Raw genomic sequence first — 25,341 nt, forward strand, 5'->3', positions numbered from 1 at the left:
GAAGAATGTAGTGAAGTTAGAGAAGATCCGGAAGAGGTTAACTAACTAAAATGACCAAGGCAGTGGAGCACCTAACTTACATGGGAAATATAAAAAGATGGGAACTCAGCTTGGAGGCTGAGGAGGATACAATCAAGAATCCTAAAAGCAACTCAGTCAACTCAGTATTGTGCTAAATTCTGTAATACAAGAACTAGTGGCACTCAATGAAATAAAAGTGGTAAAAGTACCTCTTTACACACTGGGTGGCAACTATCTGTAATCTGTTGCCACAGGTGCTTATGGAGGCAGATTGTACCAGGAAATTCAAAAGAGAGAAGAAAAATTAATGGCAATATGAATGAATACTAAAGGCTGGGACAAACTCTTTAACATTCTTAATCCTATTACAGCCGATGCTGCAGAACTATGAGGAATGCAAACAGCAGACATTAACCAGGCTTACGTGCTTTTCCGAAATAACATCTCTTACTGCGACTGTCAGAGACAAAATGTTGGGCTTGTACTACTAGGCTGGCCCAGGAAGGTGGTTTTTAGGCCCTTACGTTCCTTTTGTGTGTTCTAAGACAAAAGGCGCTGAAGTTGCACAGCTGTTATTACAGTATACTGTCCAGCGTAAAACTACAAAGCAAGCAATTGCTTTTGTGGTTCCTTTTTTTTGACTATTAAGGCACACTTTGTCATCTTGCTCATTTTCCATTGTCCTGTGTAAAAACATAGTCAGCACTATTACATTTACAGTTACCGAACAAGCAGCATGAAATATTGAGAAATAGCATAACACAAGCCAGTTGACCACAAACCAGATTTTTTTTAAAAAGAATAGATATGCAAATCAGTGTCACCCTGATGATTATGAGCAATTCTAAAACAAGCAGATATTAACAAAGTTATAGGAAATAACTGCTGTGCCTGCTTGTCAGTCCCTCCTTTTTGTAGAAAAGTAGTTTATTTTCTTCTTTTCCCTTTTTACAGACTCCAAACTGGGCTAAACCCATAGTTCATCCAATATCCAAATGTTCAGCGAGCTTTGCTTCCATCAGAAGAGGTCATTTTGTACACTGACTGATGATTTGAAGTGTCAAAAAACATGAATCAGACTTCAAAACTTAGAAAGAATGGCCTAAAGAACAGTGGACTTCTATTAGTTTTATTTGCCTTCTGTTTCCTGAGCCTGTGTGGCACATTTTGCTCCTATTTCCTCAAGAGACATGAAGCCCACAAACTTAGAGAGTTCTGTTTGTGTTGGGGAAAACTAAAATTGTCATTGCTTTCAGTCAAGAGTTGACGCCTTAAGAAAAATACCAGATGTTGCAGAACATATGACAAAATTGGAAGTACTGGTAATACTGGAATAGAAACAACATACGAAACAGTGCTGGGTCTCAAGCATAACTCAGAATTCTGGCCAGAATTTTCATAGTTAATAAAAGTAATCAGACATAGTTTTCAATCCATTCCTTCACGCAGAGAAAGCAAGCTGCAAAACTTGGCATCCAGATGTCCTCTGAATTTTGCAGCCTTGATTCAAATTTGCTTCCAGCATGATACTGGGAGAGAGAAGGAAAGAGAAATATTTGACGTCAGCTAAAAGGCCAACGGTTTGGATGATCCTCTCATTTGTTAGATGAAATAGGTTCTAGCACTCCTTGTTTGAATATGTTTCAGTGTTCTACATGAGTTTTCAGATAATCTAAGGCACTATGTGTGTACCTCCCTTGTCATAGATTCAGGCTTAGTATCACACTGGATGTTTCTGTAGCTTCACATATCTTCTCAGTGGGTTATCACTTTTCAGTGGCAGTGGTGGGGTGATGAAATTCTTTTCCCTCTTCTTCCACAGGAACCATTACATCATTCCCTGGAAAAGACTCTGTCTCCTGCTCTGGATAGTGCATTGCCAGTTCCTCTTCCATGTTTTCCTGGGCATCGATATTACTTTCAGACCCTCTAGCAGCACAGTTCTTACCACTAGGCACTTCTGAAATGGACCCCACAATAACAGTGTCGGCCTTCATGATGTATATTTTTTCTGAGGAAGGAAAAATGTAGTGCTGAGCGTGGTTAACAATCACTACTGACCCTAGAGTTTGTTCCTTTTCATGCAAGATTTTTATTTGGTACCCAGTTTTTCTCCTCCCCCTCCCCGCTTTTTTTAATCAGAGGCATGCAATCAAGCCCATCACTGTGAAAACAGAATTCACTAACCCACCAAAGCTTTTGGAATTCACACATTATGAGTTGTCTATTTCATTGTTTATTTATAATGTGCTTTTAATTTTGAAATCAAAGCACTGCACATACTAAGTGATAAAGAAGGCCTGCACGTTTTATACTACACTGCCTGGTTTTGGACCACTGTCAAGGAGACTTTGGGCATTTTAGATCAAGTAGATCTAGCTCTCATGTGATGAAGCCACTGCACTGTAGCTAGGACTGCAGGAGAAAGACAAATTTGAAAAGGCAGTCAGATATTCACAAGAGTCTGTTAGAAGAAGCAATTAACCGGGATCTGGGGAAGATGGATATGGAGAATCCAAGGTTCATGCTCCTGCTGTTTCGAGAAGCAAAAATACCTGCATTAAAAGCAGCCTTTGGGCAAGGATCAGCACTGTACAGAAATTCTGGGTAATTATCTGGGGTCTCAGGACCAGCAAAGAAATTAGTTTCTTTCCAGCAGAGAATCAACTTGAACCTTGTGTCCAACTTGTTGACCCTACTCTTTTTCAGAAGGTAAATAATGCCTTTGCTATGGTTTGGACCACTACATTTTACTCAGAAGGATGCTGCAGATCAGACACTGTAGGTCATTGTTCACAATTGCCTGGAGATATTTGGGTATGGTAAGTCAAATTATCACATTCATGCCAAGTCCATCACTCACAGAAAAAACGGAAAGGGCATTTAATAAGGAAAGGCGAGCTCTAGCAATACCAAAAAAAACCCCTTCAAATGCCCTCAAAATTGAGTTTGGAAACATTGCCAGAATGTCTCATGTAGATCATGTCTCAGGTAACAATTCTCCCCCTGCGAGTAAGCTTCCTTGCTTGACTTTATCTTCTACAATGTGTCATGGTCAAAGACTTTATGGGAACGTATGGGAAACACATTTCAAGCTATTACTGTGAAAACAAGAGAAGAAAATGATAGCTTGAGACATATGAAGTACAACTCTCATTAGGTATTACAGCATCATTTTCCAGCTGATGTATTTTGGATTTCAAATTTCTTCCGCAAATTTACATCTTCTGGAATGAAAAAGAGGAAGAAGAGCAAAGCATTCTTCTGTCAGGTTCCTAAGTGACAAAGGCAAACGTGAAAATAAGAAAGCATTATACTCAAATGAACAGATATACCAGAATTCGGGTATCAAGGGTTCTGGAGATTCAGCTCCTATTTTCTGTTGGACACTTTGCAGCTTACTAATAATCTTAGAATGACATTAAGTCCCCATGGTTGAAAAACTGAAAAGGTAGGAGGGGGAAAAAAAAAAAAAGGCAAGACTCACCAATACGATTATTTGTGTGGTCTCTCACTCGAGAATCGATAGGGCAATCTGGGGCATTTCCATTGCTCTGTGTCACATCAGTCAGACTCAGATCAGGACTATATGCTTTTTCTGTGCTGGAGACCAAGTTATTGTTGGTTTCCAAAGGGAGAGTTCTGTCAATTAACTCCTTCTCTTCTGGCCCACTGTCAGCAGTCAGTATGACCTTCTGCCAATACAAAGAGGAAAGTAGAAGTGAGGTGAATGTAAAACAACGTTGTGGAGATTGCAACAGATCTACAGAATCCTTCTGTGGCAGTCGGAATAACATAATGTACTTCATAGCACCACTGTCACAGGAAGTAAAAAATTCCAAAGTGCCTACCTGATATAGGAACTTAAAGTTTCTTTGAACTAGGTTCCTGCATCAATAGGTAAGACCATATTTAAAAATGGCATTTCTAAGTTAAATTCACAGATTTTCAATGACATTTGCAAGAATGTACCCCACTTCCACTGAAATAGGTTCCTGGATCTGCTTGGATGCTTTGGTAAATTCCACTGCCTTGTCTGCCATTTAGATGCCAATGAACCTTTGTAAATCCACCTATTTGTCATTTAGACTTTTTGCCACAAGTCTTTTACAGAGACATGCTCTGTTGCAGAGTCTGCTACCCTGTAACACAGTAGCAGCTGCATTCTGGAGGCGGCTGAAGCTCAGTAGCACTTTTCTTACTGATGTTCTACTCTTTGCTGAAAGATACATACTGGAGGTAAGAATTTTAAAGCATTTGCTCAGAAAGAACTTTAACAAGATGTTTTTCATATTTAGTTGTGAGATAAGTATCAGAGGACAAACCTGTACAAATGTGTAGTCATATGGTGAGAGATTCAAACAGTCAAAACTGAAAATATATGGTTTAACTTCCTCTTAGATTTTGCAAAGACCTACCACGCTCCTATGGGAGAAGAAAACAAGCCAGAGGTTGAACTGGTTGAACTTCAGAATGGAATTGCCTCAGCAGAATCTCAGGTAGGAGAAACAAGCTCAGACTAACTGTTATGTGAAGAATTAATTACAAACAGTCCTTTAAAAGAGGAGCCAGAATCTGAGTGAGGCTAAAGGTCTTGCATCACAAATTTCTCATGGTTCCTAGCTCTCTTTGTGTTTCCACAAAGTTGGAAAAGAAAAGAAAACAAAAACCATAGTAAGATTTTGAAATGTGCAGTTTAAAATTCTTGCTCATGTCTGACTCACTATGAAAGCAAGAGTGGAAGCTCTCCACAATTCAGGAATTAGCAAAGACACACTGAAATTATGATAGCTGACTGCAACCAGATCTATTAGAATAAGTAGTACCTTGTATGTGTGCAGATGTACAACATTTAAAAGCAAACTGATTTAAAAACCAAAAAGGAACAGTCTAAAGAGTGTTTTAGCAGATATGGACATTTAAAGATAACAAGCCTAGTAAACTGAGAAGACAAAGAGGATGCAAGTTGCTATAATTTCACTGGAAGTGGGGGAATCAAATAGAGCTGTGATGATTTCAGCAGCTGAGGAACTGCTTTCTGTTGTTACCATGTTGACTGATACTTGTCTTGCTCATCTGCAAACTATACTGTTAGACCAGAAACTGGTCCTGATGGAAAGTCTTTCAAACAATACCCACTGTGTACCCATATTACAGTCATGCCAAATCCTACAAAGAAGGAAGGTGACACGGAGGGAGTCAGAAGAAGAGTACAAATCCCACTGGAGCAGTAAGATAAAATGGGACTGATGGACAAAGTTCTCCCAGAAGGTAGAAAAGGCATGTTCATCCTGTGATTTTGGATCTTGTCCATAGAATGCAACATGAGTGGCATAAGACCAAACCAAATACTCCCTTCACAAGCAAGATTGGCAGCATCACATTATTTAACACCACATTAAACATAGCCCAAGACATGAAAGTAGCAAGTCCTAGTACATCTCATTGCTGCACCTAGAGGATCACGCGTTGTAGAGGGAATTCCAAACAAAAAGGTTGGCACTCTTTAGCAGGACATTTTAAAATACCGTTATTTACATTGGAATGGAAAGTGATCTGTTTTGGAATATTGTTCACACTTACTGCACATTTGTTCAGTAGATCAGAACCTGCAATAGAAAGAAGAAAAATTATCAGAAGAAAATTCACAGCAATCACAAGAATGCTAATATTTTCTCTGAAATACCGCCTAGCCATGTCCTAAACTATTCTACTGCCCAACCCACCTGCACTATGCTTTTTTTACCACTGAGGGCACACTTACATGACATGGCTGAGGTGAACCAGCAACATATTGCTGCCAAGACTGAGGTCCTGCCTCCCCAAAGCCCTTTGTGGCCATCCCTATCACTCTCCCCACACCACAACTGGTATTCTTCTAACAAAATGAACTGATTAAAATTTCTAGGTAAGCATAAGACAGGCTTATTTAAAAAAAAAAAAAAAAAAAAGGTAAAAAAAGGTTAATAACTTTCTACTGGATTAACAAGTTGGATTAGTTCATTGTGTGGTCAGATGAATATTAAGAAGATGGGATTTTATGCAAGGATGGAGGAAAGGAACACTGGAGAAAGAAGAGAGGTACAGTACCATGCAGTACCATGAAGCTAGATGGGCTCAGGCCTACTATCTAATTTCATCCTGACATGCAGCCACCTTTCTTTTCAATGCATCAGCTCTACAATGCTGCACAATAGCAGTTTCTATTGTGTAAGGTAAGTGAGGAAGCAAAAATTCCAAAAATTCCACATTTGAGTGCCCAGAAACTAATGGGGCGTTTTTCCATAAAGCCTCCCTGCACTAAGGCATCGCCCAACCATTCAGTGCAGTGGGAAAAAAGTGCCATCTAGTGGCTTGCCACACAGGACTGGCCTTTTGCATGTCAACAGATAATATACGACATGGGGAAGTTCCATGTTTTAAATAAAAATTCCATAAAATAAAGTTCCATATTAAAACTATCCACTTATTCTTTAGACATGCAGATTAAAATTCCTGGTCCATCTGTCACTCACCTGGAGATTTGAGCCCGGATTTGTGTGAAGTGATGGAATGCAGATGTGCTGATAAAAGAAACCATTCATTTAGCAAAACTCATCATGGAGCATATAGGTTCTAGCAGCTTTGCCACACCTACAAGTCTACAACCAACCTACAACATGCACATCCTGCTTTCTATAAACGAGGGAATGTGGTTCCGCAGACACACCCCACTGTAACTCTAGGCAAAGCTACCGAGAGTCAGTATTGGTAAAAATCACCCCTCTTCTCATACTCAAAGTCTAACCCTATCCCAGGAACCAACAAATACTCACAAAACACTTCAGGTATCATTTAATATTAGTGTCTGCACTGAGAGAAGAAACCACTGGTTACCCTTTCCCCACCCAGCTTGTAGTATCTTCCTCCATATATTCACAGCTGCTTCAATCTTTCTGTCATGTTCTCTAACATGCTGCATGAACAGTTTGCCTAGAACCCTTATCTGGCCTGCCTCCACCAGGCAGTAGTAAACATTCTCGTCCCCAGTGACCTCCACAAAATTTTGGGATATTTGAGTTCCCAGCTGACATATACTTGGAGATCAAAGAGCATGCTATGTATTACAGCTTTAAAAACTCACGCTTTCCTTTGAGGATCAGGATCCGCTTCTTGCAAACCTTCCATTTCCAAAATAACAGCATGCCCACAAGTAGCACTATCACAGAGAGAACCACTCCCCAAAGAACTAGACCTATAGCACAGAAAGGGAAAGGCAGTACTGGAAAGGCTAAGAAAAGGCAGAGGGGGAACTATTGTGTTTGGACGTAGAGCCATGGACAACAATTCACAAGTCGTAGGAGATTTGCAGGAAGCTCCCACATAAAAAATTGCATTTAGCAAAGATATCAAAAACAAACATGCTAGACAGAACAAATGCTTTATCTTTGTTACCTCGCATTGTCGTCTCCCCCTTATCTGCGGTGGGAAAAGTGCCAGCCAGAGCTTTCTCCTCAGGAGTTGAACCGGGGTTTTCAGTTGTTGTGGCATGTAAAACGGTCAGCAGGTTCTCCTCAAACCTCCTTAGGTCAGAGTTACTTGTTTCATTGCTGAGTCTCAAGGACAAAGTGCTTGAGGTGAGGTAGGTGGGCAATTGGTCCAGGCAAAGCTGATCATGTGTGGCATTTCCTTGGTTTAGTGCTACTTTGTTTAACTCGGCACAGCTAGGGAATGAAAAAGAACAGTGTATCAGTGCTAGAGGAAACTGCCATGGTACAAGGTAAGAGCATTTTCCATGTGACAAGCATTCCTTTGGTCATTTTTGTATCACCTCCATTTATTTCAGTGAGAAAGTCATTAACCTTCTTCTCACCTCTGTGGCATTAATTCTTGACCTGGATGCAAACCTGATACTCACATGCATGTATAATTCCCCTGTGGTTAGTAAACCAAATATTAGACAAGAGAGATTCCTTCCTTCCTTCCTTCCTTCCTCCAGCACAGAGCTATGCAACAGGTATAAAGAGAGGCCTTCTAAACTCTGCACATAGGCCCACAGCTATCCCATTGCCTCTAACACAAATTTGTATACTTTACACCAGACATGACAGGTGTCCCTTTTCATTCTTTATTAACTTTAATTAATTAATTAGTCACTTTAAAGAACTATAGACTTACTTCGTGTGGGGCTTGCAGATGTCAGTGCTGGAGCTTTGATCAGAGAAGGTCCCAGATGGGCACTCTTCACAGGTAACATCATTTGTTGAGGTGCCTGAATAAAAATAATGACTGAGGAAGAACCAACCAAATTGCATCAGGTCCAGGCCTATGGCCAAGACCAGGAAAGGTAAGCTAGACAGGTAGGAATTCCTACCTCTGACTTTGACTCCAAAACCAGGCTTGCAAAGAGTGTGCTGCTGGCATCGTATGCAGGTGTTCAGAACAGGGGTTTGGCAGAACAGGCCTGGTCGGCACTCACACACGCGGCTAGAATTGAAGGAGCAGGGCTTTTTCTCCACAAGGTCAGATTCTGTGGGGAAGAAGCAGATGCAGTAACAAAGGATTCCTCTGCAAGTAAAACGTAAAGCAGGGGCCAAAGCTGAGCAACATCAGTTCAAAGGTGCAGGAAGCAGAACAGGCTGCTGGCACTCTTCACGATAGCAAATTAAGTCATGAATAATTGGAGAAGCCTGTAGGCAATGGCTTATAATGTAAGACTGAAAGCATAAATCTGACTTGGGCAGTACTGGATAAGAGAATTTTTAGGTAGTCCCAGGTCACACAGGAAGCAATACTGATTATGTGAAGGTAGCATTCTGCTCTCTAAATCAGTTACCAAGGATGGGTAATTTTGCTGCTGGAAATCCTAAATTAATACAATATAAATAAAATATAAATAAAATATATAGAGAGAATATAACTGTGAGGTATGTGTGAGGGAAAGCAAACCTTTTGCGCATGATACACAAGCATCACATCGGGGCTTTTGGAATGCTTCATTCACATATTGTTCAGGTCCACATCTCATGCAGTCTTCATCTGGGTCCCTAGGACATGCTTTCTTTTTAACATAGCCTGGAGAAAGAAAAGCAAAATACGCAGGATACCTGTTCAGAATCACAGGAGACAACCGTTCTCAAGTGTTCTTGTATGCTCAGTTACCTGTTAAACACACTACCGCAGTCTTCTCTTTGTACCTGCCATTCGGTTTTCCTAGCATATTTTTCCTTTCCCACTCCAGTGTGAAGGGATCACAGCTGTCTTAACACCATGCCTAGTGCTGCTGTAACATCGCAGTCAGTATGGATTGCTGCAGAATGGGCGCATGGCAAATCATTTGCTGACAGTTAGAAATGACTGCCAAGTCTGCAGTGAGGGCACTATTGTCCTGCCCAGGCAACTGTTTTTCATGTTTTCTTCTTGAGTATAGCAAGAGGCCTGATATTTTGCTACCTAAGGCATCACTTTTCCTTTCAAAAGCTGCCAGAATCTCCTAGGTGTACATGGATTCATGCAGGGACAACCTCATCTCCCATGTTCAGAATGGGAGGTTGCAAGATGGTACTTCTTGAGCTGTGCCCTATATACCCCCAGCAGGTTTGCAGCAGGTTGCTTTCTGAGCAGCCCTGCTAGTTTTACAGTTGCCTTGACAGCTGTGAGATGGTTTAATTTTTTGATTGTTTTCATTTAAACGAATCAAATTACATATGCGTGTCCTTCTGAAGCTGGATGTATATGCTATACACTTTCTCTACTCAACACTTCCAACTCACCTGGACTCATTGCTCACAGTTTGTAAGCACACTGCCCTGGATCTCGCAGACCTTCTGTGTCCATGCAGCATGCATGAAGTTGAGCAGCTAGCTGAATTACATGACCTCTGGAGGTCTTTGCCAAACTTAAGCTATTCTATGACTCTATGTTTATGTCTGCTAATCATTTCCTAGTGACTAGCTTTTAAAAGCATCCGTCTGGCAAGCTAGGTACAATAACCAGCTAGGAGTATGGGAAAGGCTGGGACAGAAGCATTCCTAATGTTCCCGCTCCTGAAGCAACAGATGAGGTATTCCACCACTGGCCATAGTTCCAAAGAAACTAGAAGGTGCAGTAATCAGCTATGACCTTGTGGCCTTTCCAGGAGGGGAAATGGCTACCGGAGGGTAAGGAACAGTGGCAGTTGCAGAAGCAAACAGAAAAGCTAAAGCAACAACATAAAGGTATGTTGGAAAACAGGAGAGAAACAAATCCCAGCATCTGGCCTGCATCACTCAATCACAGTTAACAACAGGGAGGGGGAACCTGGCACGGAAATAACTCACCTACTATGCATTTTGGCAAGCATGATGCAGGAGTGCAAGTAAAAACAGCTGTGCTATATTTGGCCCACGAAATACCACCAGACAGGCCTGAAACACATCACTCCCACCTCCTCAAAACTACTTGTCTGAGACTATTCTTTTCAAGGTGGGGGCTGATTGCTGAATCTCAGCACTCAAGCTGCACACATGTGTACCTGCACATGTGTGTCATTTTCCCCTTCCTCCCCCAATGACCCAAAAGTTTTAACTTCAGTTATTTGAGATTTCCTGTACACCTGGGTCCCTCCCTTGGGGGATGTGTGCCCCAGGTGCTCGAAGCTTGCCTAACAATGTCTTCTGGTGCTGTACTCCACCGATTGCATTCATAGCTCAAGAATCAGATAAAAGCCTGAGCAGTAGGAATACCAGCTGCAATCACCTGCACAGAAAAAAGTACTGAAAGTAAGTAGACAAAATAAGTGTTCTAACTGTTTTTCTTTTGTGAGTATGTGCATTCATTCACGCCTGGGATTTGCTGTTAACCGTGGGTGGGAAATTATCTTGAGTGCTGACTGCAGCACTATCTTGTGGAGCTGGATATCTGATTTAGAGCCTAAAACAAACAAAAAAAACCCAACAAAACAAAAAGGTAAAAAACCATAAACAGGATAAAGAGAAATTAAGTGGGATACCAACTCTTGCATAACATGAGCTGTTCTAGCATATACCATTATTTCCCATGAAAGTCTCTGTTCCTCTCCTTGACAGGAGGGAAATATTTTGTTCTGTGATGACAGAAAGAAAATATTCTTCTGCTATCCCAAGTATGAAATCTCATTTTAACTACACAAGAATTAAGTACATGAGAAGAGATGTGGCAACTGTAGAAATTGATTAGAATGATCTTGTGAGGTTTGTTTTGTAGATTATTTTGAAATTAACTTTGAAACAGAGGATGGCTTCCATGTGGGCCCGTGTGCTCAGATAGGAAGCTGCACATCTGTGGGCTGGAACACCAAGGAAAGTAAAGCCAACCTGCATCAAAAGTTCAAGATGCTCCACTTTGATTAACTGGAATTTTAGAAAAGCTTCTCTTTCTTTGCAGTGAGCAGTTGAGTTAGTAGCAGATATGAACAGGTTACTGCTTGAAGGACTACTGGAAGATTAAAACGAGAAAGGATTCTTAGGAGTTTCTGTTGTGAAGGAGGCCCTGGAGGATGTGAAAAGATGTCCAAGACTGACATGAGGATGTTGCAACAGAACGAAATTCAAGAATAAGCAGAAGTGAAATGATTGAGACTGATTGCTCGTTACAGCCAGATGTAAATCAGATCTGTGCTTTTCATCGGACCCCACCATCACAGCTGTCATCATGGGAGCTTTTGCAAAGTATGGTTTTGAAGGAGAAAAGAGCTTTTCTTGGGACTGGTTCAGAATCAGATCCCTGCCCCTTTTCGTCTTTTACGGGACCAGTTGCTCCATCCCTTGGTCTTCCTTACTTACTCAACTTCTGAACGATTCTAGTGGTGTGGGCAGCAGTACAAGATGTCCCAGTGGGAACCCCGATGTAACTGCATGCAAATGCTACCAACCAAGCACTAAACCCCTCTTTATTATTAGAGCACAAATAAATGTCAAAAATTTCCTTAAAAAAAAAAAAAAGAAAACATTTCTCTAAGAAGAGATTGATGATGGTGAAGTACCATAAAATGCCCCACCCAGTGAGGGGTTTTTTGGCCAACAGGGGGAGTTTCAGACATTTCCAGAACTCTTGTCTTACCGAGGTGTTTCCTGCTTCTGACCTCATGTGCCTCTGAGTCACAACTAGCTTCTGGCAAAGCTCACTGTGTCCCCAGCAAGGGGCTGTTCCCTTTCTCATGTGAGACACTAAACTGTTTTGACTATGAGGATAATGACAGATTTTCCACATCTTCATTTTATTTTTTTTGTCTCTGATCAGAAACTTATTTAGCCTAATTTTACTGCGCTATTTCACACCCTGAGGCAAGTTGAAATGGATTCTTAGACCTGCCTACTTCTACCTACTTCAGAGTGTCCAGTCAACCCATAAAAAACATATAAAAAATTCTAGCAAGTTATCTTGTCTGCAATTTACAGATTGTTTGCATGCAGACTGAACAGGAGCAGGGCAGTGGAGAACACGCTCACATCTGGATGGACCCTAGCCAGTGATTCCTGAAATTGCACTTTTCAGGGACAAAATGCAATTCTGCAGATATACATGGTTCCTGCTATCTCTGTGAGAAAAGCTCCATGTTAATTTGACTGAAGGAGCTTGCCAAGCCACTCTCCATCATTTATCAGCAGTCGTGGTTAACAGGGGAGGTCCCAGAAGACTGGAGGCTTGCCAATGTGACGCCCGTCTACAAGAAAGGCCGGAAGGAGGATCCTGGGAACTACAGGCCTGTCAGCCTGACCTCCGTACCAGGGAAAATTATGGAGCAGTTGGTCTTGAAAGTGCTCACAAGGCACCTGCAGGACAACCAAGGGATCAGGCCCAGCCAGCATGGGTTCATGAAAGGCAGGTCCTGCTTGACCAACCTGATCTCCTTCTATGACCAGGTGACCCGTCTAGTGGGTGAGGGAAAGACTGTGGGCGTTGTCTGCCTGGACTTTAGTAAAGCCTTTGACAGCGTCTCCCACAGCATTCTCCTGGAGAAACTGGTGGCTCGTGGCTTAGACAGGTTTACTCTTCGCTGGGTGAGGAACTGGCTGGATGGCTGAGCCCAGAGAGTTGTGGTGAACGGCATTAAATCCGGCTGGCGGCCAGTCACAAGCGGTGTTCCCCAGGGCTCGGTTCTGGGGCTGGTCTTGTTCAATATCTTTATTGATGATCTGGATGAGGGGATCGAGTGCTCCCTCAGTAAGTTTGCAGATGACACCAAGTTGGGTGGGAGTGTTGATCTGCTGGAGGGTAGGAGGGCTCTGCAGAGGGATCTGGACAGGCTGGATCGATGGGCAGAGGTCAACTGTATGAGGTTTAATAAGGCCAAGTGCCGGGTCCTGCACTTCGGCCACAACAACCCCATGCAACGCTACAGGCTTGGGGAGGAGTGGCTGGAGAGCAGCCCGGCGGAAAGGGACCTGGGGGTGCTGGTTGACAGCCGGCTGAATATGAGCCGGCAGTGTGCCCAGGTGGCCAAGAATGCCAACAGCATCCTGGCCTGTATCAGAAATAGTGTGGCCAGCAGGAGTATGGAAGTGATTGTGCCCCTGTACTCGGCACTGGTGAGGCTGCAGCTTGAATACTGTGTTCAGTGTTGGGCCTCTCACTACAGGAAGGATTCTGAGGTGCTGGAGCGTGTCCAGAGAAGGGCAACGGAGCTGAGGAGGGGACTGGAGCACAAGTCTTATGAGGAGCAGCTGAGGGAACTGGGGTTGTTTAGTCTGGAGAAGAGGAGGCTGAGGGGAGACCTCATTGCTCTCTACAACTACCTGAAAAGGGGTTGTGGCGACGAGGGTGTTGGCCTCTTCTCCCAAGTAACTAGTGATAGGACAAGAGGAAATGGCCTCAAGTTGCACCAGGGGAGGTTTAGATTGGATATGAGGAAAAATTTCTTCACTGAGAGGGTGGTCAGGCATTGGAACAGGCTGCCCAGGGAGGTGGTGGAGTTGCCATCTCTGGAAGTGTTCAAAAAACGTGTGGATGTGGCACTTCAAGACATGGTTTAGGGAACACGGTGGCGCTGGATTAATGGTTGGACTTGATGATCTTGAAGGTCCTTTCCAACCTTAGTGATTCTGTGATTCTGTGAATTATAAACCTACTGACCTGAGGGACACTGGTAACAACAGCTTCCTGAAGTTTCATCGTAGAACCAATTCTCAAGTGTATCACAGGAATGAGATGGAGTTAATGATGTCTAGAAATTGAAAGAGACACAAGACACAATTAGAAAAACAAAAGACACAATTAGAAAACAACTAGTTCTGTTTTAAAGCAGATCTCGGTATCTGTCTCAAGTGATGGTAGCTGCAGATGGTATGGAAAAGCCTACAGCTCTTTGAAAGTTCAAGTATCCCCAAAGCAATTAAACCACTGTTGCCCATATGCTTAAGCAAAGGTTGCAATAATTCAACATGTATCTTTGCTCAGCAGGCTCTTCTCTCTGAAAATCATTTAAACATAGGAATGGAATACTGTAGCCCAGCCTGTGTATCAAGCATTTCAGCGCTCAGAAACTAACTTCTTTTTCATACAATAAAAAGGGTAGTGGCATTGCCCTAAAAAATGTTTTTCAGCCAATGCTCCAAACACTCTTTGAAACCTAGCTTGCAGGATCACAAAGATCACTTTAAAAAAGCTTGTCTGTTAGTCTGCATCTCCTTTAGAAATCTTGTAGCAGTTAGCAAATAAAAAAAGGCTAAAAATCACTGTCCTGAAATGATCCAATGTTAATTTGAGATAAGGATTTTTTAGAAAATAAAAAAAAAAGAATCCCTAATATCTGTAACAGATTTCCAGGTCTGTGTGCACTGGAATAAGAGGTGGTATCATAGTCAGCATCATCTGAATCTAGATAGATTGGCTGTAATCCACAAAGATTATTCTTGTTTGCGGCAAACAAGTTTTTCTGTTCAGCTATTTATGTGGTCATAATGCTTGAATTAGGGACCTAAAGATGCGTTTATTACAAACCAATAAATTGTTTTACTTATCTAGGGACAAATTTTACACTGAGAAGAAGAGGTTTTTGCTTTGAAAAGAGTACTGCAAATACTCACACAACAAAGCCCTTATTCGAATACTAATTCCACTCCTATTGTGAGTGAAGGTTTTCAGGAACAACCTTTGGTTTGACTACATAACTGATTCTTGATTTTTAACAAAAAGCCCCCACACCATAATTCTAATATTAGCTTAGAAAATGAGACTCAGCTATGAATTGTATCAAGAAGCATATAATAAGACGTCATTTTTGTATGGCAGGGCCACTACATGCTCTGGGAATTTACAGTGCTACAGGTTTTCTGATGAGAATTTTTTTTTTCTGCTATTTTAATTTGGTATGTCCCTTAATAATCCCCTAAAAATACTAGCTGAATTTCATTTTCAGTATTTGCTAGAAGGTATAAATGGCAATTTTTTGTAAAGACTCAATCAGCAGATTCCCCAGAGATTTTCCCACATGCACTGGTAGAGCAGTTAAATATTTCAGAAAACCTGCATGTCACTTTCTGCAGGTGCATTTCCCACTGGCTTTTGAAATAATACCTACTGTCTGCTACTGCCTTTGTACGCAGTGCAGAATCTTACTACCTAACTAATTTCGCAGCTGTATTCTCCTGTTTAACACGCTGTTTTTTCCCCAGCAGGACCATAAAACACAGAAGTTATTTAACCTGCCCCAGGTTACATCAGAAAATAGGAACTTTCAGTCAAGGACAAAATTAACAAAAAGACAAGAAACAGAAACATATTGAAACCATTAAATTTCATCGAGCTCCAGTAATAGAACTGAGAAATCCTGCCTGACACGTTTCTGCACTAACCACTGGGCTGCACAGCCTCCCTACACAGCATTTTTTCTAGCCTACTGTAGAGAGGAAATAGCAGATGCCTGCTTGCTCTGCCTGACTCAAATCAAGTTTACAAATGTGGGCCCTGTATTTTTCTTTTCTGAAGAGGAAGCCCTAGGCTGTAGGAAAAGGAAATGGAATCTGCCTGCATCTGTGTGGAGAAGCACCCTGGTCAGCCGGCCACTATGAGACTGAACTGAATAACAGGAAATGACACGACGAGACCAGTCACTAGACAAAGGGTCGTTCAGGAGTCACTTCAGTGGTGTGGAGTTAACTAGTTGTATAAAGAAAACTTAAGAAACAGCAGCATTCCAGCTGTAGCTAATTCATCCTGGATTAGTTTCTCAGTAAGAGCTATGGGAAGTCACCACAAAAACCTGATCTTCTCTTCCTGGTTCTCCTGGGCAACCAACTCCAGCTACAAATGATGTTGAATTTGAAATTGCAGTGGGAAAAAAATTCTGGAATGATTTATGCAGAACATAAGCTTTCAGCTTATTCAGTTGTCTCTTTCGAGGCTTAAATAAAGGAATAGTATCTGTATAAAAGTGTGAGGGAAGGGTTCCTTTTTAAAAAGCTACCTTGTCTAAAATACTGAAACCACGAGTATAGGATTAGATTCTGCTCTTAGCTACAGCAATGCAAATTCTGATTATGAATTTGACCTGATGCTAGTGCTGTAATAAATTACTGCATGAGCTATGCATAAATACTACACAAATTATGAAAATATACATACAAGAGTATTCAACTTTTTTCCCTTCCACAAGAGGGCAGCTATATAAATGACATCCACAGCTTCACAACAAACGTGCTGTGAAGCTGCTTTCAAGTATCCAGTTACCAGCACAGCTTTGCAGGCACCCTTACTGTTCACTGAGCCAAGCCCAAGGTGCTCTGCTGTAAAAAGAAGTCATTTTAACAAACCATGACACAATTTCTATGGCTGAGAAACCACATTCTGAAGACCCCACTACTTCTAGTCCATAGCTACCTGCAAAATGTCTTAAGAGTTGCCATTTGTTCAGCTGAGGTTTTTTGTGAGTACAAAACTTACTACAGATCCTTTCCAGTGATAAATGATGTAACGCATCAATGCTCAGCATCAGTCATCATCTCCCCATTCTAATTCTCTTTCCTCTAAATCCTAAAGCTGTTTGATTCCTACTGTGACCTGTAATAGCAATGCAATGATGCAAGCAGAAAGGTTGGCCCTTTGCAGACAGTATACTTTAGGGTAAGGACCTGAGTATAAACCAAGACCCGTACCTCTAGACTTCAGGCTTAAAAGCTCAAAATAAATTACATAAGTAAAACAGTCAGTGTGGAAAGGCAAGTGTCACTGAAATTACAAGGCTCTGCTTCTTAACTTATGCAAGGCATTTTGTAAGCTAAATTTCAAGTTTTCATGCATCTGGAATAAAAAATCTTGCACTAAGGACCCACCAAAACTTTCATGAGTTTTTGGGGGAGTGAAACAAATCAGTGCCTAAAAGCAAAGAACACGCCTTGAAGACATGGCAGAGGTGAAGGGCTAAGGTCTCAAAATGTTTTGTCTTCCATAAAACGATGGTGCCAACTAATTTTCTGCAGAGGTTTGATTAGGCTACATTTGGGAAAAGGCTGAAGGGAACTCAGCTATACAATGATAATGTAATTTTAATTTTTTTGTCTATGTGCAATGAGTATCAGAGTAATAAGTTAACTAAAACAAAAGATAACCAGCTAAAGATATGAAGTGAAAAGGGAACAAAAATATGCATTATTAATAGGTAGCAATAGGCCTGAACTGAGGTAACTTACCCACTCAATGATTGAACATGTAAATTACCTCAGTTTCACCACCTGTAACTGCTCTTCTGAAATGTAAAATACCACCTTCAACATTTCATCTACAACCAGGAAAATTAGGATGCAAGTCTGCAGTAAAATATTGGCTTGCTTGACTTTTTATTTTGATGAGCTCAGTGTTCCTAATTAGGAAGAGATAGCTGGAAGCAATTCACCAAGAAAGATGGGGAATTCTAGACTACAGATTTTTCAGTCCCACTGCTTCCAAGACTCAGTGCTTCTGGAAAGACACCTTATGCATTTTCTTGATTTCACCATCATCTTAAGTCTCTCTGTACAAGAAGACTCCAAATGACAGGATTGAAGTGTTTGGGTTTTTTTTGTTCCTCAGCTGATGGCTACTGTTTTTTAACGGCAGAAGTCTAGACATCAACCATCAAATCCATTCAAATTTGGAGGAATTGCAAGATACTTAATGTATATTTGTCTTGCTTAATTAACATTAACTACTACTTAACATTACTTAACTACTTAATATTAATTACTACTTAAGATTAATACTTAATGTATATTTGTCCTTGACAGAATGACAACTGAGTGCTGGAGTTATGAAATATTTAAGTGCTGATTAATACTGTTAAAAAGCAAAAAATATTTCAGTGGCTTGGCCAAAAAAAGCATTAGATTTCTGCAGAATTATGGAAGCAACATATGTGCCTAACTTCTCAGGAATGAAGGTTGTTGAACCGACATGTTTATTTTCAATGGCAATTTACCATTTCTGTACAGTGGTAGCCTCCTACAAATTACAGCTGGAACACAAACTAGCTTTCTAAGCCTCATATGGTAAATATCAAAATGACTTGGGTGAACTCCTGTTGTCTGAGTAGTCCAGCACAAGCTCAACCCTGTTTAAACCCACAGCAACATGAAAGTGAGGCCACCACAATGCTGAGGGCAGGAAAAGACCCTCAGCTTAATGTTCAAGGTTGGTGGTTCCATTCCTGGCTCTGCCATTGCTTGGCCTTAGATGTGTCACTTTAAAGCCCTTTCTGTACTGGGTCCAATGTCTGTCTACAATTACGGACAGCTTTGTGGTGGTAGCACCAGGGAACCCCTGACAGGCTCTGTAGGGCATAAAGGACATAGAGTCCCTCCAGTCCCACTCAACTTTACCAAACCTTGTCCAAACAGTCTCCAATGGTGCTGTAAACACTTCTTATCCTGCCAACACTCACAGTTCAATTGCTGAGGGGAGGACAACTGCTATCAGTATAGGTCAGTCTGCTACCACAGAACTTACAGTTACATTCTCTCTAGCTTTTCCAGTGAAACATAAAAGCACCTTTCCATTCACAAACTAGGGTAAGCAGTTTGCTCAGGAGGACTGTTGTTTGTAATCAAAACAGGCAGGGGAAAAGCTAGTTGTCTTCTAACACTGTGGCTACTAAGGAGTCCAGCGACAGCACAGAATGATCCTGTTTAGATGAGGGAAATTCTGAGAAAAATTCCCACCAACATTAGCAGCACTGATCTCCCCAACACAGCATAGATGTGTTTTGAGCTGTGTTACCAACAGCTGCAACTGTGAGAACTTGTTATGTACTGGGTTTGCAGTATTGCGACTGAAATGATGGTAGCCAACAGTAGAAGCTTTTAAAGAAAATGTCCTTCTTGTCAAGTGTTAAACAGAACAAGGATCACCTAAAAGAAGGGAGGGGATCACAAGGACAGTGAGGTGAAAAGGGAAAAATTCATGTAAAAAGAGGTACTTTATCATATGAGGGCTCAAGAAGAACACAGCAGGAAGGAAAAGCATATGTGCTCTTACTGCTCTCATGGCCAACAAAAATCTCAGCGTTAAGACATTTCTGGTTGTGAGTGCTTTGACAAAACCAAGCATTATAAAATACTGAATAAGGCACAACTTTGAACTAAGAGAAAGTCTTCCGCCTTGGACCATTATCCGCTTTGCTAGTATGAATTTAATTCAAAGAAGCCTTTTTTAATATGTTCTAGGATAACAGTGGAAATTTAACCCTGTCTCAGAAAAAAATGTGAACTTAATTACTTTGACCAGGATTGTGTGAGTATCACTAATAAAACTCATTTTTCCAGAGCAAAACCAGTTTATTTAAATTAAGACTCTTTGTTAGGTAGAAGCTGAAGGTTAAGGTTTGACTTAGCAGGTCCTAGCTGCTCATAAATAGCTCTTGAAATGAAAGGAAGGGATAAAAAAAAGGAGACAGAAAAAAGTTTCAGCCTCGCATTACAAAACCTCAACACTACCACCTTCCTACAAAAAAGCATCAGCTGAGAGTGTTGGGGTGGAGTGTTCACCTTCTTGATTCCATGGTGCCTGTGCGTAGAGGCCCATGAAAAAGAAAGTGCTAAGAAATTCTCCACTTACAGTGTTGGCCATTTCTTGTGGCTCAGATATGCTTACAGAAATTGTCAATTAGCCAGTGAGAGAAGATTCACGCCATCATTTTTGCCCCTTACTACTTATTTTGTAGGGAAGAATTTATGTGTAAGAACTTTCACTTCTGCCCCATTGCCATCTCTTCTTCCTGGAACGCCTAGAAACACTGAAGAGTATGGTATAATGCATACTCAGCAGCAACTAGTATGTGGCTTTGCTTCATCAAGGAAATCTCCAATAAGTTTTACAGAACAAACTCTCCTCATCTCTGCAAGGAACAGAATGAAATGCAGTAACCTCAAAATTCTGTTTAATTAACTTTCAAAGTATTTTTCTCTTTCGTCTTTTGACTGTCCCTCCTCGTTATCCACTCTTGTCTGACTCTCAAGACAGACAGAAACAGAAGTCAGGTTCTGCCAAGGAAATTCCAAATTCTATCACAATTTCACTTTTGAAGGCATCATTTCTGAGCGTTTCCTCAAGAGAAGGAGATGTTGTACATTTCCCTGTCCTCTCTCCAAAAAATAATCCAGCCTCAATGAAGAAATACCAATTTTATGCCAATGACATACAGTATTGTCCATTAGTATTTACAGTTGTTTGTTAATGTGTATTATTAAAAAAAACCTTCAAAATTCAAGGAAGATCATAACAGTACTGGTGGGTGGGGGCAAGAATCCAATCCAGCTGTGGTGGACAGTAGGCCTTTGTCCTTCCCTCTGGTTCTGAGGAAACTCTGAATGGATGGGTCTGTCCTAAGCATGGATTAGCAAAGTGGGAATAAATGTCTATTACAGCTATGCTAATCCTGTGGCTCTTTGCCATCCAAGGGTGCAATCCCACCTCCCCTCTCTTGCCTGTACTCACATTTCTCTTTCCCTCTAGCTCCTTGATTGTCTAAGACAGAGCAATTGTGTTTCCAGAGGATGAATCAGTTCTAGGGGTTCACTTGACTGAACACTCTGCTTTCTGAATTTGTGAAGTTGGTTTTCCGGGGATTACTGCACTGAAGCAACTCACCCTGTGGCTGCGGAGTCACCTGCACTAAATTCAATACAAGAAAGCTGGTGGCACTGTGTAGCCAGGAGCAGGGTCTCCCCTGTGTGTGACAGCTCTCTGCTGATGGGCACAGCTGTAACAGGAAACCTCACAGAAATTATTTCTGCATCTGTATACTATATCAGAATTGATCTGGATTGGACAGGAGGACATAACGCAGAGTTAATTCTGCTTTATGCCAGCTGTAGAGGAACAGATAAATATTTAAACTAACAAGAAGTTAAGCTGGTGTAGTAAACAACCGCCAGTGTAGCAGAAGGCCTGCCACAGCAAAGTTAATCTGTCCACATTCTTTGAACAAATTTGAATAAGCCATGAGTCTATATCAGACTAGTAATTTGCATCTGTTTTTGCTCTAATAAAAGGATTTCTTAAATTGGATTCAGTGTATTGTTCAACTGGACAGACTGAATTTCACTGATCTTTTCCTGCATGCACGTCAAATAAAGTTTTTTGATTTAGAAGGAGCTGGAATACATCTTGTGAAAGAAAAGACCAAACTCGTATCCTGTTTGGACTGCTCTGTAACAAGATGGCCAGGGATCCCTTGGCTCAGTGCTTTCATTGACCTATCAGGCCAACCATTTGTTTTCTTTTTTAAAGCATTGCAGATCAAGGCCCAATTAAATAAAGCAAACATATTTCATACAAAGCATTTGGAGTTTTCAGTGCTTGCTTTTGAGAATTTGTTTTAGAAAATAGGCTTTGTGCGGCTCTTCTCACTTTCCTTGTGTGTACAAATATGTTTGCTATTCCAATTTAAATAATGGCAATTATAAAGATGGTGCTGAATTCAGTGGGCTACTCTGCAATTCAGTCAGGACAAGGTTTGACTCATTTATTTATGGTCTTTTGAGCTCATAGAGAAAAAGTGATGGTGAGGCAGAGTAGGAAATTAGCTTGCTACAAATGAGCTGTATGTCAGGAAGAAAGCATATTACAGTAAAAAAAAAAAAAAAAAATCTTCTACCAGCCTTGGCTATTCTAGAACTGACTAATACTGTAGCAGCAAAACAGTTAACTCCCTTTCAAGCTTCTATCCAAATTCTGACAGTTACAAAAGAAGCTGAGAATCTAAGACTTCAAGTAGTCAAAGCTTCATCTACTTGATCGTAAAGACATTATTAACAATGAGAGGTAGCTGAATATTAAAACAAACAAAACCCAGACTGTGGACTCAAGTGGGGTGGAATATGGTTTAAAATATGACTGGTAAGCTGTGACATGCTCATATTAAACAGTATCACTTGTACTCCAGTAGCAGTAAAAGCAAAGGTTGCTGTGATAGAAGTAACATGGAAAGACAGCGAAAAGCCAGTTGCTTATCCCAGCAAGATCTACATATTTATTCCAGGTAACTGGTGATTTTGCAGTGAGTCTGAATGTTGACAATGAGTATCAAAAAATGAATTTTCTCTCTGCCCCTTTCATTTTGTGAACAAAACACCAAAACTGATGTCAAATAGCAAAAATACGATCTTTTTTCTATTGCCTTTCTCCTAAAGCAGTTTGCATTCAGCAGACTGGGCAAACTTATCTGAATGCCCTCCTAAGTATTCCTCAGGTGGGTAAGGACTATAGACCCCAATCCTATAGAAGAATGGTTATCCTTCTATATTTCAGGAAGGAAACAGTGGCAGGACAGATAACCAGAGCAAAATAGAGCAAACTTGCAATGTGGGAGGGGAATTTACAACTAAAGACACAAGGGCAAACTCCTACTCTTACCAAAAGAGCCAGGAGGTTCTTTTTCAGATGTCTATGAAGAGGATGCAGGACTTGGGTTATTTTCAAAGATCTCATCGGAGTCAGTTTCTTGTAAAAAAATCTCCTGACAGCCCAAATGATGTGCTATATAATTCATTTACAATGTACAGACAGGTGTCTTAAGCTAGTATATGCTCATATTTCCACTGCAAGGGAAAACAGCCCATTTCAGGATCCAACACAGTGTACTGTGATCCAACACAAGGATTTACCTACTTGACTAGCTATGCAAAAAGCCTCTGCAACTGACCTTTTTTTTGGGGGGGGGGGGGGGGAGGTGTTAGACAGGGAAATTACCTGGATTTATGCCAGGTGCTGAGGGCCTGTTGCCACGTGATCCATTTAGGGAGGAAGGGGTAAGTGGCGGGGTGGGGGAAGTAAACCCACAAGAGATGATATGATCTGGGCAGGGAACTAGCTTGCATCTACAGCATCAATGGAGTGTGACCAGCAGGCTACGTCTATTTTAAGTCAATTTGATGCAGAAAAAATAGCCCATTCATGAGGAATTCAGTGTCAGAGGGGTGGGCGGTGGTAGAGGAAGATATTTTATTGTTTTGTTTGCCTTTACATCTTTCAATTTGCCAGCCCTGACTCACATCAGCAGAGTGAGCAGAAGTCCTCTGAACCGAGCTCTGCAAAGAATGTGCCTGTCACAGAGCACCTGGCCATCCAGGCAAAAATAAAAGCCACTTGCCCAAATGAATGAGAACAGTCCCCCACCCCTACCAAATCTTTCCTCATTCCCTAGTTGTGATGTGCCTGGAGGTGCAGTAACACTGTCAATGCCAACAAAAAGAAGCAGATCATAGCTCATATCCCCTGCTCCTGCCTACAAAGTTCCCAAAGAGGACAAACTCTCCCAGCTGCTCTGCTTTCTACCTTTATCACCTTGTGTTGCACAGTCTGTTTCTGTGGACGCCCACTACCCAGCACCCAGCCTATGGGCAGGATAGCCCTGCAGCCCAGGGTGCCCCCAGACCTCTCTAGGCTCCTGCGTCCCGAGAGGCTGCAGGATCCTGATGCTACCCTGCCTTACCTGCGGAGCTGTCTGGATATCCTGGAGAAGCAGCAGGAGCCACAGTCCTAGTGCCAGGCTGCCCGCAGCCATCTGCAGTGGTGTTAAATTTCCCTAGCTCCCAGCATCGCAGGCTAGACAGCCAGGTTGCTCCTTCTGAAGGGCGAGATCCTCCCAGGGTCCAGCCCAGTCTTGCTCCGTGTCTGTTCATTCAGTCCAGAGCCATTTCAGCTGTTCAAGGCAAGCGGGAGACAGTCTTTGAGACTCAAGCAAGCTGAGAAAGCAATTTAGAAGGAAGGGGGGGGGGGGGGCTGCCCAAAAAAGAAAAGTAAAAAAAAAGAACAAAACAAAACCACGTCAATCACTAGTCCCAGAGCTGTCGGTTTCTGTGAGTCTGTTGCATGCACCAAGGTTGTCACCAAGGTACACGACTGGCTGTGCAGAAACACAGGCTCCTGAGTCATCTAGGCTGCCCTCGGAGAGCACTTCATCACCCCAAAGCCTTGGCCAGGCATGAGTCCAAGCCCTGCCTCGTCCATCCGCCACATTCTCAAGAGCTGCAACCAAGCCTCAAGAGCGTTCCCAGTAAGAAACTAATTTTTTCAGTACAGTCATTTTACTCCTGTTTGGATGAGTGTGTGAAAACTCACAACCAACCAGGGTGACTCTGTGAAGGTTTAGGCTTTACACATTGCCATTGAAACACCAACACACCACAGAGCATCCTCTTGAGAGTCCTTCTCTTTCCTCCAATCCCACTTGAAATCAATTCCTGTTGCTGACAATCATCCCTTGGACTGCTACTTGTCATTTCACTCACTTTCATTTGTTACTCTGGAAAACGTTTTTTGGCTCTGGTGCCCGGAAAGATTTCAGTTGGTTTAAGGCGTCATGAAGCTTTCTTATCTGCCCTAAAAGTTTTGACAAAAGTAAAAGTTAGCCACTTCAAAAAACCTCTCTGAGGTGCTCAGGAAAATGATGAGAATTTGAGTTCTCACACCCATGGTTTTTTGCTTCTCACCCTTATCAGCAAAAAGAAAAAGAAAAACAAAAGAAATGAGAAAAGATTGAAAGTTAGATAATTTATTATTTTATTAAAGACCCACAGCTACCTCACTGCCATCACAACAGAGTACCAAAGATGACAGCATTCCACAGGGACCCTGGGATGATGTAAATATCTTCTTTAACTCACAGCTGCAACTCTTTTCTTTTTAATTAACTGCCTCTATTTCTTCCTCCAGAACAGCATCTTATAAAAACCAGGCATTTTCAGAACATTGCATACTGTGTATTTGACACATAAATCTAAACTCCTTTCTTCACTGTCAGGTTGCTTCTCAGTTTCTAAGCTCTCTTAGAAGCATATTGGAGTAGGTATGCCTTTAAGGTCTAGAGGCAACTAAGTACTTGAATGTCCAAATATTACATTCTTGGTTTTC

The 25,341-nt window shown here is 41.6% G+C and overlaps 1 protein-coding gene across 1 annotated transcript; it reads right to left on the reverse strand.

Moving 5' to 3' along the window:
• Nucleotides 1-1,763: 1,763 nt before the first annotated feature.
• Nucleotides 1,764-23,992, reverse strand: TNFRSF8 (TNF receptor superfamily member 8; the record flags this gene model as incomplete). The annotated part of the gene is made up of 11 exons (XM_082009497.1): nt 1,764-2,032; nt 3,509-3,716; nt 5,605-5,630; nt 6,537-6,584; nt 7,145-7,255; nt 7,456-7,724; nt 8,179-8,272; nt 8,375-8,530; nt 8,950-9,075; nt 14,092-14,182; nt 23,921-23,992. 11 exons carry the CDS (start codon nt 23,990-23,992, stop codon nt 1,788-1,790), a joined length of 1,446 nt encoding a protein of 481 aa, XP_081865623.1. The 3' UTR covers nt 1,764-1,787.
• Between the last annotated feature and the right edge of the window lie 1,349 nt (nt 23,993-25,341).

The sequence above is a fragment of the Phaethon aethereus genome (assembly GCF_964289735.1).
Source record: "Phaethon aethereus genome assembly, chromosome: 21".
In the NCBI taxonomy this organism is placed as follows: domain Eukaryota; kingdom Metazoa; phylum Chordata; class Aves; order Phaethontiformes; family Phaethontidae; genus Phaethon; species Phaethon aethereus.